At 43.7% G+C, this 15,563-nt stretch overlaps 1 protein-coding gene across 1 annotated transcript; it reads left to right on the forward strand.

Annotated features, from left to right (window-relative positions):
- Positions 1 to 2,742: 2,742 nt before the first annotated feature.
- AWAT1 (acyl-CoA wax alcohol acyltransferase 1) lies at positions 2,743 to 9,038 on the forward strand. Its single transcript, XM_003820166.5, has 7 exons — positions 2,743 to 2,985; positions 3,931 to 4,038; positions 4,284 to 4,354; positions 5,259 to 5,463; positions 6,428 to 6,599; positions 8,088 to 8,287; positions 8,489 to 9,038. The coding sequence occupies exons 1-7, from the start codon at positions 2,910 to 2,912 to the stop codon at positions 8,641 to 8,643; spliced, it is 987 nt and encodes a 328-aa protein (XP_003820214.3). The 5' UTR covers positions 2,743 to 2,909; the 3' UTR covers positions 8,644 to 9,038.
- Positions 9,039 to 15,563: the final 6,525 nt, after the last annotated feature.

Below are 15,563 nucleotides of genomic sequence, written 5' to 3' on the forward strand. Positions count from 1 at the left end.
GATATTCTATTCTGGAAAGACAGAGTGCTAATCTTCCCCATATTATCAGGGGCAAGTCTCCAACCTCAACCACAGGATGTCAACACATCGATAGGGCAGTGGTGCCGTAAGACCTGAGTGCTAACATTTGCTCTAGAGCCAGGCTGGTTTCCAGTAAACAGGAAGACCTGGAGTGGGAGGGCAAAGTAGGCAGAACTTTTTCTTTTGCCAAAGTGCCTCAAAGGTGAGCGTCTGCCTTCCTTTCTCTCATTCTTTCTTCTCCCTTTTGTAATGTGTTCCTTGTCTTGTTTCTGTATGGCCTCTCATCCCCCACTCAAGTCCCCGGGACATATGCCCCCACAGGACTCTAGTGATCTCATTACACGTAAGAAATCATCCAATCATAGACCCCAAACTAAGATCCTCACTTACTGATCCTTCTCTTAACGCCGAGGCCCTAGGGCTTTCAGGCATTAGGAGCAGATATACTGACAAATAAGATATGGTCCCAATCTCTTTAGAAGCATGTAAACTTCAGGTGGAAAAAGCAAAAAACAAAACCAAAAACCACACACACACAACCACGTTTGCTTTAATGGGCATAAAGTTACAACAAGAGTTCAAGAGAGAAATGAGGGCTTTGCTTCCCCCCTCCCACGTTGGCCTGTATTTGAGACTCACCTAGGAATCACACTCCACACCCCAACCCTGCTCACAGAAGCTTGGAAGACTGGCTTACTCCAAAGAAAAACAGTCTTCACTAAGTCAGTGGCATGGGAAAAAAAGGAGGGGAGGAAGGGAGATTGTTCTATATTAAAAGAAAATTAAGATCTTGACAAAGGGATCAAATCTGAATCACTATAGTCTTTGAATCCAGCTATCAATCTGCAAGAAATACAGAGGAACATGCTGAAGCACCCTAAGTAAGTATGAGATAAGCAAAATCCAAACTGTGGGAAATTCTACAGGTCAAATGCTGTGGGTTCTTCAATAGCTAAAGCATAAGGAAAGGAAAGGGATGGAGGGGGAACCGACTTAAACTCTTCAAAAGCACCAAAGTCATGGAAGTCACGGAAAGACCGAGAAACTAACCCAATCTGAGTATGTGGTTAAAAAATAATAATAAAATAAAATAAAAACAGAGACACTGTCAAAGGAGGAGGAGACAAAGGAGAGATGATGATTAAATGCAATGTGAGATTCCAATGGGATCCTGGGACAGAAAATGGACATTTGTGGAAAAAAATTGATACAATACAAATAAAACCTGGTGTTTAGTAAATATAAATGCACCAATATTGGTTTCTTAGTTGTGATAAATATGCCATTGTTTTATAAGATGTTAACATAAAGGGGAAGCTACACGAAGGGTGTAGGGAACTCTCTGTACTATCTTTGCAACTCTCTCATAAATCTAAAATTATTCCAAATTAAAAAGTAAAAATGGCCAGGTATGATGGCTCATGCTTGTAATCCCAGCACTTTGGGAGGCTGAGGTGGGAGGATTTCTTGAGCTCATGAGTTCAAGACCAGCCTGGGCAACATGGTGACACCCCATCTCTACAAAAAATAAAAAATTAGCCAGGCATGATGGTGCGCACCTGTGGTCCCAACTACTCAGGAGGCTGAGGCTGGAGGATCACTTAAGCCTGGGAGATTGAGGCTGCAGTGAGCTGTGTTTGCGCCACTACACTCTAGCCTGGGTGGCAGAGTAAGATCCTGCCTCAAAAAAGAAAAAAAACCATAAAAAAGAGAGAGAGAAAACTTCAAGGACATATCAATATTTAAAATGGGGAAGACTAAACCATTGTCATTAGGGAAGTACACTTAGGTAAGAAAACCATAGAAATGCAAGGAAAAGATGACTCTAAATGTCAAAGATAATGGTTACTTTGGGAGGAGGAAGTGGATTGTGATTGAAATGGGGCACATGGAGAGCGTCCTGGGGTGGAGAGAAAAGTTCATCTTCTTCATCAAGTGGTGGTTACAAGATGTTTGTCTTATAATAATTCATTAACCCATACATTTGTTTTAAGTGGCTCTCTGTATCTGGGTTCTATTTTATAATGACAGACAGAGAGCAAGAGACTGAGACATAAGACACATAACATCCAAATATAACCAGTGGACCTTGTTTGGATTCTGATTCAAATTGGCCAACTATAGAAAGACATTTGAATATGGACTGGATGTTAGATATTATTAAGGAATTATTAAATTTGTTAAGGGTAATATGGAAGAAAACATCTGTATTTTTTGTAGATGCATAGTGATGTATTTAGGGGTGAAATGACACACTATCTTAGAATTGCTTTAAAATACTCCAAGAAAAAAAAAAGGTGGGGAGATAAATGAAACAAGTATGGAAAAATATTAATAGTTGTTGAAGATGAACATGAAGATAAAAATTTGTTGCATCTTCTAGCTTTTTGTGTGTTTGGAAATTTTTATAATTAAAGTTAAAGGTGGGGCAGCCCCAAAGCAGGCTGCTTCAGGGCAACAAAAGCCAAATCCCAGGTGCTCCCCACATCACAAATCCCCAGAACTCCCTTCCCAGCAGTCATCTCCCTAAGGTCACAATCCCTATAGTTTCTGAGTAGCCTGTGAGGGGGTTTCACCTTCTCTAGGTCCCTGTGTCACTCTGACTACATGGCGGTCATTCTCACCTTTCTCCATCTTGATGTCCTAATAATCCTAGGAAAGAGAGTCAAAGGGCAAATGAGCTGAACCAGACCTGACGGGGCAGTCCTTGTACTTCAGAGCCTGCCCCTGCAGTGGGTGGGGGGCAGGGAAGGACAACAGGGAAGAGGGCAGGTGCAAACTCCTCATAGTTATATGCATTCACTATTAAGTGAACTTCCAGAGGCTGGTGGCACCTTTGGTTGGAACACTGTTCTGAGATCTTTGCCTCCCTCAGGCTCCCGAGAATCATGGCTCATTCCAAGCAGCCTAGTCACTTCCAGAGTCTGATGCTTCTGCAGTGGCCTTTGAGCTACCTTGCCATCTGTGAGTATTGACCCAAGAGTGCATAGCAAGAAGCCAGAGTCAGAAGCCAGGGCCAGATCTAGGGTGACTTTTAGGGCCATGTGAAGTCTCATCTTGAGCCTTTCCATCATCTAAGATTGTACTAGAGAGTAAAACCAAGGAGTCTTGAGTTCCATGAGTGCCCTGGAGAAGAATGAGATAGAGCCCCAGGAGACAGTGAGAATATGTAGTGGGAGGGGGCGGGGGGTGGAACAGGGTCATGATGGATATGAGTAGATCTAGTTAATTTCAGCCACTTCCTAATCCTTACTATCTAGAGAGGAAAAGTGAGGCCCAGGGAATGCTCCCTTATGATCATGGGGAATAGGACAGAGGAAACATTAGCATCCCAGACTTAAAGAAGTATAGCCTGTGTCTGAACCATAGAGTTGTCTATTCTGGGAGTGGGGTGGTGGTAGCATGCGGGAAGACAGTGTCATTGGAAAGAATGGTGAATGGGCAAGAGGACAAGCATAGTGGATAGGAAATACTAGAAGGATGCAGATGCTGGATGGGCAGCATGTAGGAAGATATAGATAGTATAGGGGTGAGGGAGAGTGGGCTAGTGGCTTAACGAGGGATGACGGATAGGGAGGGAGACAGGAGACAAGAGGAAAAAGATGGTGACCAAATGGGGGCAGGAGGAAAAAAAAACTGGTGGGAAGTAGAGAGCAGGAGTACAGAGGTAGTGGCTGTACAGGGAAGCAGGTGGACAGGGATGACAGATAGGCAGAGAAATAGGGCTTCTGTATGGTAAATGAGAGAGGAAAAGTTTGAAGGACAAGTAGACATGGATGATGAACAGGACCTGGATTGTGTTGAGGGCCAGGACCAGAGGCTTAGGTAATGTGGAGAGCTGGTGATGGGACTGGGCATGGTCAAGTTCTGCTGGCAGCACAAATTTGGTCTAACCTGGTCCCTCATCAGTTTGGATCTTGCAGCCATTGTTCGTCTACCTGCTGTTTACATCCTTGTGGCCGCTACCAGTGCTTTACTTTGCCTGGTTGTTCCTGGACTGGAAGACCCCAGAGCGAGGTAAGACTCACAGACCTAGAAAGAAGAATGTTCCATCATAACCTGCAGCCAGAGAGTCCCACTCGCCATACCACAGGCCCCTCATCCAAGTTCTCAGAGCCACAGGAGCTGGGCCAAACAGGACTATCCTAGGGTCTCCTCCTTTCCCACCTCTCTAGCAGAGCCATGCTAGGGAATCCCTGAGTCCGTGGAATGTATGGGATGGCACACACTGACATCATCCCCTACTGCTTCTTTTGCCTCAGGTGGCAGGCGTTCGGCCTGGGTAAGGAACTGGTGTGTCTGGACCCACATCAGGGACTATTTCCCCATTACGGTAAGTATCTCTTCCCCAGTGTCCTCAGAGTTCCCAAAATACTGGGTAGGCATTTATACCACATGACTAGAGTTGTCCATAAGGAAGATAAGTATCCCAGGGAAGTCTCAGTCTATGCTAGATATACTTCAAGATTCAACATTTCTACTGAGCACTCCATACTCAGCTAGGAAACTTTGGACACCCTTGGCATCACCTGCCAGCTGACACAGTCAGAAGGCAAGCACAGTTCAGATCAGTTTAATAAGCATGGATTGAAAATCTACTCTGAACCGCGTTAGCAGTACAGAGAAATGAATAGGATGCAATTCTCTGCCATCGAGGAGCTCACATCTAATGGGGAGGACATTAGTATAAAGTATATTATTTGTTTGGCACAAGGTACAGAAGTAGTTCAGATGCGGGATAAGGAAAGGCTTCACAGACATGGTGATATCTTAGCAGGGTTTTCCAAGTTCCATACAAGTTATTTAGGCAGGCACTGGAAGGGGATTGGCAGGAAACAATGCCAGGAAGAGGTTCCAGAAATGTACTGTTATGCTGATCCTCAGGGCACTCTTTGGAGTATACAACAAACACCACCCCGACTTTTAGAGCCAAGCTTCCTGATCTTTTTCACAAAAGTGCTCATAGACAATGATAATTTGCACAAAGCACACTGACATAGATGGTTGAGGCTACTTCTAGCCACAGGCAAGAGATCTGGCAGTTCTAGCTGTCCCAGATCCTACCTTGTTGTCCAATGGCCACAGAGACCAATATCTCAGCCCTCCTGAAACCTATTCAGGAAATCTGTTGGAAACCTCTGCTTTAGAGAGCACCCTGATCCCTGAAGTATCACCACCCTTGTTTCTGCCATGTAATCTCATTCCATCACCTCTGGCATTTCTCTCCATGGCTGCAGATCCTGAAGACAAAGGACCTATCACCTGAGCACAACTACCTCATGGGGGTTCACCCCCATGGCCTCCTGACCTTTGGCGCCTTCTGCAACTTCTGCACTGAGGCCACAGGCTTCTCCAAGACCTTCCCAGGCATCACTTCTCACTTGGCCACGCTGTCCTGGTTCTTCAAGATCCCCTTTGTTAGGGAGTACCTCATGGCCAAAGGTGCTTCTGACCATACTTACTGGAGCTTCTGGTCCATGTTTCTGCTTGGAAATGCACCCTTTAAATTCCATCCCCTCCTCCCCCCGCCCCCGCCCCCATGTCATTATGGCATAGTAGTCAAAAGCATATGTTCTAGAGCTAAGCTGCCTGGGATTGAACCCTCCTAGCTCTACCACTTGTGTGGTCTTGAGCAAACTAGCCTCAGTTTCCTCATCCATAAAGTGGTACAGATGAAAATAGTCTGACATCAGTTGTGGGATGATGACTAAAAGTGAGATGATGCAAGTAAAGAATTCGACACTGGCCAGGCGCAGTGACTCACGCCTGTAATCCCAGCACTTTGGGAGGCTGAGGTGGGTGGATCACCTGAGGTCAGGAGTTCGAGACCAGCCTAGCCAACATGGGAAAACCCCATCTCTACTTAAAATACGAAAATTAGCTGGGCATGGTGGTGGGCACCTGTAATCCCACCTACTCAGGAGGCTGCGGCAGGAGAATCGTTTGAACCCAGGAGGTGCAGGTTGCAGTGAGCCGAGATCACAGCATTGAACTCCAGCCTGGGTGACAGAGAGAAACTCTGTCTCCAAAAAAAAAAAAAAAAAAAAAAAAAGAATTCGACACAATGCCTGCCACAGAGTATATCCTCAATAAATAATAGCTGTTGCTCTTAATGAAAAAAAAAAAAAGGTACCATTATACATGGGATTCAGAAAGTCCTTCTGGTTATCCCACTGAAAACCTTCCTACCAGTTTTGGCTCAGTGCCTCCTGCAAAGTGAAGATATTGCCTCATCGTGAGCTATTCTGTTTGTCAACAGCCTTTTCTTCTCCACACTCTTTAGTCCCATCTCATTGCTCCTCTCCTCCTTGGAACTATGAGAACAAGCCAGTGAAGAGCAGAGAAGAGTGTTCCCTCTTAGCAATTTTCTCCTCTCCTGATCATTTTGCTCCTTGATTCTCTTTAGGTGTGTGCTCTGTGAGCCAGCCAGCCATCGACTATCTGCTGAGCCATGGCACTGGCAACCTCGTGGGCATTGTAGTGGGAGGTGTGGGTGAGGCCCTGCAAAGTGTGCCCAACACCACCACCCTCATCCTCCAGAAGCGCAAGGGGTTCGTGCGCACAGCCCTCCAGCATGGGTAGGTGTTCCCCACAGAGGGGCAGTGCATGGTGTTCTCTGAGCAGCATGACCCTGCCGGTGAGGCCAGGATGAATCAGATGTGAATTTTGCCCTCAAGGAACATACTACCAAGTAAGAAAAATGGGTCATCCAGTCCTTCTGAGCTAGCTCAACTAGTTTCTAAGAGGCCAAACCATAAACCCAGGTTCAATATCAAGGGGATTGGGCTAAGGCTGCTCTGGCATATAGATGATGCCCACATTATCTCTATCAATGCTGGTATCTACATCTGTCTGCTAATGGTAAGTGCATGGGGCAGTACAGTATAATGAGTGTGTGTGCAGGATTGGGAGTCAGGAGCCTGATTTAAAATCCTGGCTCCATGACTGTGTACTCTGGGACAGGTTCCTTAACTATTCTGAGCCTTGGTGTTTTTCATCTTAATGATGTGGCTAAGAACTGTACCTACTCCATAGGGTGATTGTGGGCTTTAAATGAATTTATCCCCACAAAACACTTACCATGTCCCTGGCACACTGTAAGAGATCAATAAATGTTAGTATTTGTGATTTAGGGGTCCAGAGCTGGAGCTGTAGAGTGCCCCATTGGGTCAGCAGACCAGCTCTCTGGACACAGGGACAATTGTCGTATTGCAGACCTAGAGAAGAGGGCAGTATTTCTTCCAAGGACCTTGCCTGAAGGGCCTGTTCACCAGTTGGAAGAATCATGTAGGGAAGAGAGCTCTGAGCTGGGAGTCCTGAGTTCTAGTCCAGATCCTGCCACTCACTCACTGCCTGAGTGGCCATCCCTTTCTGAACCTGTACTTCTGCATCCCCCACTGTGCCCTCCACGGCCTTTGCTGTGAGGAACCAGTAAGGTAACATATGTCAAAGTGCTGAGAGATTGTTATTAGCAAGTCACCAAGATTTGTATAAGACAGATTTACTTTTCTCTCCCTCACAGAATTTGAGCCTGACTGTCTACCCAGGGCACTGTTCAGGGTGGAATCTCATGGTCTGTGGAAGGGAAACAACTTTTCTCTGCTCTAATCCCATAACCCAAGGACAGAATACCTTATGCATTGCCCCCTTGGGTGAGGGGCATATCACATAAAGTATGGGCATCTGTGCAAAATTACTGTCATCTTCTCTGTGCTTTCTAATAGAAAGAGTCGGATATTCCCCTCCTTGACACCTCCTGGAAACTTTTCATGATATGGGTCTTTCTGGGGATCTCTGCTCAACTTCTCTTGCTTCCCTGACGCTCCCCGCCCCCTGGCTATATCTTGCCCTTGTAATCCTGGCCCAGAGAGAGCAATCTCACTGGCCTTGAAAATTTCATGACAAGAGACATTAAATAGGGAAACCCTGTTTAGTGCAAGAAAAAATGCTTTATGTCACCAGGATTTCATCAAAATAGATGAGGGCCTGGCAAGCAAACAAATGTTCTTCCAGGGTGGGTCTCATCCTAGCTTGTGTTTAGAAAATAAATTGGAGTTTTCCTACAGGGCTCATCTGGTCCCCACCTTCACTTTTGGGGAAACTGAGGTGTATGATCAGGTGCTGTTCCATAAGGATAGCAGGATGTACAAGTTCCAGAGCTGCTTCCGCCGTATCTTTGGTTTCTACTGTTGTGTCTTCTATGGACAAAGCTTCTGTCAAGGCTCCACTGGGCTCCTGCCATACTCCAGGCCTATTGTCACTGTGGGTGAGTGCCACTCTCAGCCCCAGTGCCACCTCAGGTTTCTCAACCTCAACCTCAGCCTGGCCCCACCAAAGAAGAGGGCAGCAGAGGGGAAGGTGGGAGCTGATCTGGGATGCGAGAGTCAGGCCCAAGGTAGGAGAGGGAGGTTAAAGGAAGATGAGGTTCTAACACTTTCCTCTTCTCTTTTCCGATCTCTCTTGGCAGTTGGGGAGCCTCTGCCACTGCCCCAAATGGAAAAGCCAAGCCAGGAGATGGTGGACAAATACCATGCACTTTATATGGATGCTCTGCACAAACTGTTCGACCAGCATAAGACCCACTATGGCTGCTCAGAGACCCAAAAGCTGTTTTTCCTGTGAATGAAGGTACTGCATGCCCAGGAGCACAGGAGTGCCTGCCTTGAAGAAGAGACTCATCTGCCACAAACCAAAGACAGGCAGCAGATGAGGGAGGTTATATGTGGTAGGGGAGGCCATGAGGAATTCCTTCTTTGCCTTCTTGCCACAGGGTCCTTACAGGAGTTCTTTCTGAAGAGCTGCACACAGTCATTCCTCAAAGGAGGGCATCCTAGTGCCCCTCATGCTGGGGCCTGATGCCTGGTCATCATTTGAGTCCTCTGGGACACATTAGCAGTCACTGCATATTCCCCCAGCCCCTGGGCAACTATCTACTTTCTGTCTCTGTGGATTTGCCAATTCTGAACATTTTATATAAATGGAATAATACAATATGTGGTCTTTTGTGGCTGGCTTCTTAGCATAATATTTCCAAGGTCTATCCATGCTGTAGCACGTGTTAGTGTTCATTCCTCCTTATGGCTGGACAACACTCCAGTGTGTATAGGTATACCACATTTGTTTATCCATTCACCACTTGATGGACATTTGGGTCATTTCCACTTTTTAGCTATTATGAATAGTACTGCTATAAATACTCATGTATGTACAAGTTTTTGTGTGGTCATCTGCCATCCCCAGATATAAAGGCTTATCTTATGCCCACACCACTGACAAGCATGCCTTTAGGATAGATAAAAGGTACTCAGGATCATTTTTTAGTTGGCATGGGCATTTCCCATAAGTCACCTTGTCATAATGATCCTCTGACTTCATAGTCCCAGGGCACTTGCAACCATCCTCATAGCCTACTGTGGGGAATACACTTGATATCTATGTTTTAAAGCCTTACTAAATTCTGTTTAAAAGTTTTTCTTGCCGGGCGCGGTGGCTCACGCCTGTAATCCCAACACTTTGGGAGGCCAAGGCAGGTGGATTGCCTGAGATCACGAGTTAAAGACCAGCCCGACCCCGTCTCTACTAAAAATACAAAAATCAGCCAGGCGTGGTGGCACACGCCTGTAGTCTCAGCTACTCGGGAGGCTGAGGCAGTAGAATTGCTTAAACCCAAGAGGTGGAGGTTGCAGTGAGCCAAGAGGGCACCACTACACTCCAGCCTGGGAGACAGAGTGAGACTCTATCTCAAAAAAAAAAAAATTACATTAAATAAATAAATAAAAGTTTTTCTTAAAGTTGTATTCTGAGAATCTTAAAAGAGTAAACAAAAACACAGATATCTCTTCCTTCACGAGGCAGCCAATAAGAGACACTTAAAAACACAGCAAATGACCAAAAGTTAAAAGACCATTGAGACTACTAGCTTTTTCTTTCCTTTGCTTAACCTTTAAATATTGGGTCCCATCCTGTTCTCTCACATTCTACTGTTTTAGGTCTGAGACATCTATTTCTAACCCATATTTTCCTCATAAGCAAACAGTGCGATATATCCAATTTACTAATCTCCAACAAGCACCTCAACCTCAACATACCCAATACCAGTTGAGTCATCTTCCTTCTCCCAACTTCATAACTTATCACCAAGTTGTATCAATTTTGCCACCTTCATATTAATCCAACCTGTCCCCTTCTCCCCTTCTACAGTCACAATCTAGTCAAGGCCCTCAACATTCCAAGACTATATCCACTCCCTCTAGAAAAGTCCTCTTTAATAAACCCATCCATCATGCTATTTCCAGGGCAATCTTGCTAAAACTTATATCTGACTTTTCATTCCCCTGCTTAAATCCTTTACTGTTCCTACAATACCTCCACTCTGGGTACCAATAATGTTCCTTAGATGTTAATGAATATTGCACAGAAAAAAATAATTCTGTGGGGGTGTGGTGGCTCATGCCTATAATCCCAGCATTCTGGGAGGCCGAGGCGAGTGGATCACCTAAGATCAGGAGTTCGAGACCAGCCTAGCCAAAATGGTGAAACCCCATCTCTATTAAAATTACAAAAATTATCCGGGTGTGGTGGCACATGCCTGTAGTCCCAGCTACTCAGTAGGCTGAGGCAGGATAATCACTTGAACCTGGGAGGCAGAGGTTGCAGTGAGCTGAGATCGTGCTCATCTCTTAAGCCTACATCAAATCTCACCTTCCCAGTGAAGCCTTCACCAGACCGAATGAGTTACTCCTTCCTTCATTCTTCCATAGCCTTTTGATAGGGATTGATTTGCGATAAGGCTGAAAAGTACAGAGCTGAATAATACAATAAATAACGTAGACTAGGCTTTCAAATGGTAAGGACTTAGTGAGCAAGTCAGGGAATTACATTTTCTTTACAAGTGTACATGAATCATTCACAACCATTATTTATGTATTTGAAAATAAAAATACTTTTAACTAAGATGTAAAAGGCAGAAATTCTACCTACTATAATCACAGGATACAACACAGCAAACTTAGAAATAAATAATTAAGATAGAATTAGAGTCCACAGCTGAATTGGAATAAAAAATATTCTCCTGACAACTGGCTCAGAAAATAAATTTAGAGACAATAATAGAATATGTTGGAAGGAACAAATGAAATGTAAATATCACACATAAAAATGTATGCAAATAGAAGATCATCCTGGAGCATCTTCAAGTGTCAGAAAGCAAAGAAGTGCTCAGAAAACAAAAGAATAATGGTGTGTCAAGGGGACACAGGAGCAACCTGAAAAAGCTCTCAATGGCCAAAGCTGAAACAATTTGAGCAATAAGACAAATAACATAAGTAACATAGTGTTGAATTATAATCTGAAGTATAAATTATGTATACATGATTCCATATTGATATAAATGAATGAGTAAACAAATAAATAGTGGCAAAGGGACAAATCTTCTTTACAGAAGAATTACAAATAATGTATGTAGATACTTCCCCTCAGGAGGTAGAACTTAATCCCCTCCCCACCCTCAAGTGTGGGCTAGATTTAGCAATTCAATTCCAAAGAACGGAGTGTGGGAAGTGAAAAGCATTACTTTTAATGGCAAAACTGCAATCACTTTTGCCCCAACCTAATAGTACCTTACAGCAGAGAAACCAGGCAAACACTACCTTAACCCAGCAATCAAGGTTAACATTGAAACCACCTTTGCAAAATTATGACTGAGACAGTGAAAGAGATCTAACTTAACCGACTCCATCTTGCTTCTAACCTCCAAGCTGTCCTTGTTCATTCCTGGGTGTAGGCTGAACTAACTTTGGGAGAAACTTAGTTTATAGTTTAAACAAAGATGGTAACAGTCCTTTCCCAAGGCAGACCTCCTTCTTGCGTGGGGACTAGATTGCCTTTGTAGGACTAACATTAGCCACAAGATTAGAAATTATGGTTTAGGAGTCATGCAGCTGGAGGCTACAAGATTCTGACCCTCTCTAAACTGCTCCTAAGATCAGTGCTTGAGATATTTTGCAGAACCTGCACTTGATGGATCAGCTGGCACCACCCAGATCAATATACTGGCTCATCTGATCCTGTGGCTCCCACACAGGAACTGACTCAGTGCAAGAGGACAGCTTCGACTCCCTATGATTTCATCTCTGACCAATCAGCATTCCTGGCTCATTGGCTTCCCTCCACCCACCAAGTTATCCTTAAAAACTCTGCTCCCCGGTCGGGTGCGGTGGCTCATGCCTGTAATCCCAACACTTTGGGAGGCTGAGGCGGGTGGATCATGAGGTCAGGAGTTCAAGACCAGCCTAGCAAATATGGTGAAACCCCGTCTCTACTAAAAATACAAAAATTAGCTAGGCGTGGTGGCAGGCGCCTGTAATCCCAGCTACTCCGGAGACTGAGGCAGGAGTATCACTTGAACCCGGGAGGCAGAGGTTGCAGTGAGCTGAGATAGCGCCACTGCACTCCAGCCTGGGTGACAGAGTGAGACTCCATCTCAAAACAAAAACAAAAACAAAACAAATGAAACTCTGCTCCCTGAATGCTTGGGGAGACTGATTTGAGTAATAATAAAACTCTGGCCTCCTGCACAGCTGGCTCTGTGTGAATTACTCTTTCTCTATTGCAATTCCCCTGTCTTGATGAATTCGCTCTGTCTAGGCAGCGGGCAAGGTGAGCCCCTTGGGCGGTTACAACATCACAAGTGATAAATCATGTTGATATCTTGTGAGAAGAAGGGTATTTCACTTCTGTGCTATTCTCCAGTCCCAAGAACCTAGTCTAATTATGACAAAAATATCAAAGAAGCCCAAATTGAGGAATATTTCACTAAATACCTGACTAGGACTTCAAAGTCATTAAAGTCATGAAAACAAGGAAAGACATATTGTTCACAGACCAAAGGAGACTAAGGAGACGTGATGATTAAATGCAATGTGCTATCCTGAATTGCATCTGGGAACAGAAAAAAACAGTATCAGTGGAAAAACTGGTGAAATTTGAATAAAGTCTGGAGTTTAATTAATAGTAATGTACCAATGTCAATGTCTCAGTTATGAAAAATGTGCCATGGTTATATAAGATGTTAACATTAGGGGAAATTGAATGAGAGGTATTTGGGAACTCTGTGCATCATCTTTGCAGTTTTTCTGTAAGTGTAAAATTAATCCAAAATAAATAATTTATTTTAAAAATGTGTGGGTTTCTGCCAGATTGGTACTGAAAGAAAACCTAATCGCTTTTAAATGTTTTTACTAATAAGAAAAGAAATTAATTATATTCCTACACGAAAAGTTTTAAAAGTTACAGGAGAGTTAACCAATTAATTAGAACATATATAAGATAAAACCCAGGGGTGTGTGTGGGTGTAATAAATCCTAGGCAGAGTCACCGAATTTGGCCAAAGTACTCTGTATTACTTGGCTTGGGCTGCTATGATAAAATACCACAGACTGGACGGCTTACACAACTAAAATTTATTTTCTCACAGTTCTGGAGGCTGGAAAGTCCAAGATTAAGGTGCCAGCAAGTTTGGTTCCTGGTAAGGGCGCTTTTCCTGGCTCATAGATGGCCACCCTTCTTGCTTTTAGGTCTTCATATGGTCTTTCCTCGGTGAATGCACTTGGTGAGAGAGAGTGAGAGGGAGCTCTCTGGTGTCTCTTTCTGTAAGGACACTAATCCTATCAGATCAGAGCTCCATCTTTATGACCTAATTTAACCTCAATTACTTCCTTAAAGGCCTCATCTCCAAATACTGCCATACTTGGGGGTTAGGATATTAACATATGAATTATGGGATGGAGAACACAAATACTCAGTACATAACATACTCCATGTTGTACAAGGGGGACATAAGAAGATCACTTTCATACCATAGGTAATATTCCAGCCAGGTGCAATGGCTCACACCTGTAATCCCAACACTTTGAGAGGCTGAGATGGGAGGATTGCTTGAGCCCAGGAGTTTGAGACCAGCCAGGGCAACATAATGAGACCTTATCTCTACAAAAATTAGCCCGACATAGTGGTGCACGCCTGTGGTCCCAGCTACTTGGGAGGCTGAGGTGGGAGGATTGCTTGCGTTTGAGGCTGCAGTGAGCTGTGATCATGCCTCGGCACTCCAGCCTGAGAGACAGAGCGAGACCTTGCCTAAAAAAAATTAAATTATATCTCAATTCTAATCTTTATAGAATTGTTTGATGTACTAGTCTTAACAACACTAGAAATAACTTCTAGGAACTATATTTAATTTTTAATTAACTAATTCCATTTGGGCCATGAATTGTGCTCTTCCATTGACTTCATCTGAAAGTAAACATTTATTTAACATGGAAAATGTACAAAACAGTGAGCACAAGAACAATCATGCTGCTCACAATGCTGACACATTATGGTTCCTTCGCTGTAAGGTCAAATTTCTTAAAAATTGCTACCAAAAATTTTAAGTTGTAATAATATTTATTTTTAATAAAGTTTCAGATTTATTCTTATATACCAGAGATTCATGCTAAAATAGATAGTGATATTCAACTTCATCCTGAGCTTCAGTTGAATATTGACTTTAAAACTTGGCCATACAGGCTAGTATCAAAAAGTCAAAAAATAACAGATGCTGGCAAGGTTGCAGAGAAAAGGGAACACTTATACACTGTGGGAATGGAAATTAGTTCAGCCACTGTGGAAAACAGTTTGGAGATTTCTCAAAGGACTTAAAACAGAACTACCATTTTACTCAGCAATCCCATTACTGGGTATATACTCACAGGAATAGAAATTATTCTACCAAAAAGACAAATGCATGTGTATATTCATCACAGCACTACTCACAATAGAAAAGACATGGAATTGACCTAGATGCCCTTCAATGGTGGATTGGATAAAGAAAATGTGGTACATATACACCATTGAGTATATGCAGCCATTAAAAAGAATAAAATCATATCCTCTGCAGCAACATGCATGGAGCTGGAAGCCATTATCCTAAGCGAATCAACATAGGAACAGAACACCAACTACTGCGTGTTCTTACTTATAAGTGGGAGCTAAACATTAAGTACACATGGACACAAAGAAGGGAACAACAGACACCAGGGCCTACTTGAGAGTGGAGGGTGGGAGGAGGAGGGTGAGGATCAAAAAACTACCTATCAGGTACTATGCTTACTACCTGCTGATGAAATAATCTGTACACCGAACCCCAGTGACACATAATTTACCTATGTAACAACCTGCGCATGTACCCCTGAACTTAAAATAAAAATTAGAAGGAAAAAACTTGGCCATTCAGCATTTAGCCAAAATAAGTTTACAATGCCCCTTGTATTTGTGCATAAGAAAAGATCTGGAGGGATATACACCAAGGTATGAATAGTGACTCTCTAATCTTCTTTATGGTGGACTTTATTTAAGACACTGGTCGCAGTGGCTCATGCCTGTAATCCCAGCACTTTCGGAAGCCAAGGTGGGAGGACTGCTTGAGTTCAAAAGTTCAAGACCAGTCTGGGCGACAAAACGAGACCTCATCTCTACAGAAGAAAAATTAGCAAGGTGTGGTGGCA

Source organism: Pan paniscus, chromosome X (assembly GCF_029289425.2).
Source record: "Pan paniscus chromosome X, NHGRI_mPanPan1-v2.0_pri, whole genome shotgun sequence".
Taxonomy (NCBI): domain Eukaryota; kingdom Metazoa; phylum Chordata; class Mammalia; order Primates; family Hominidae; genus Pan; species Pan paniscus.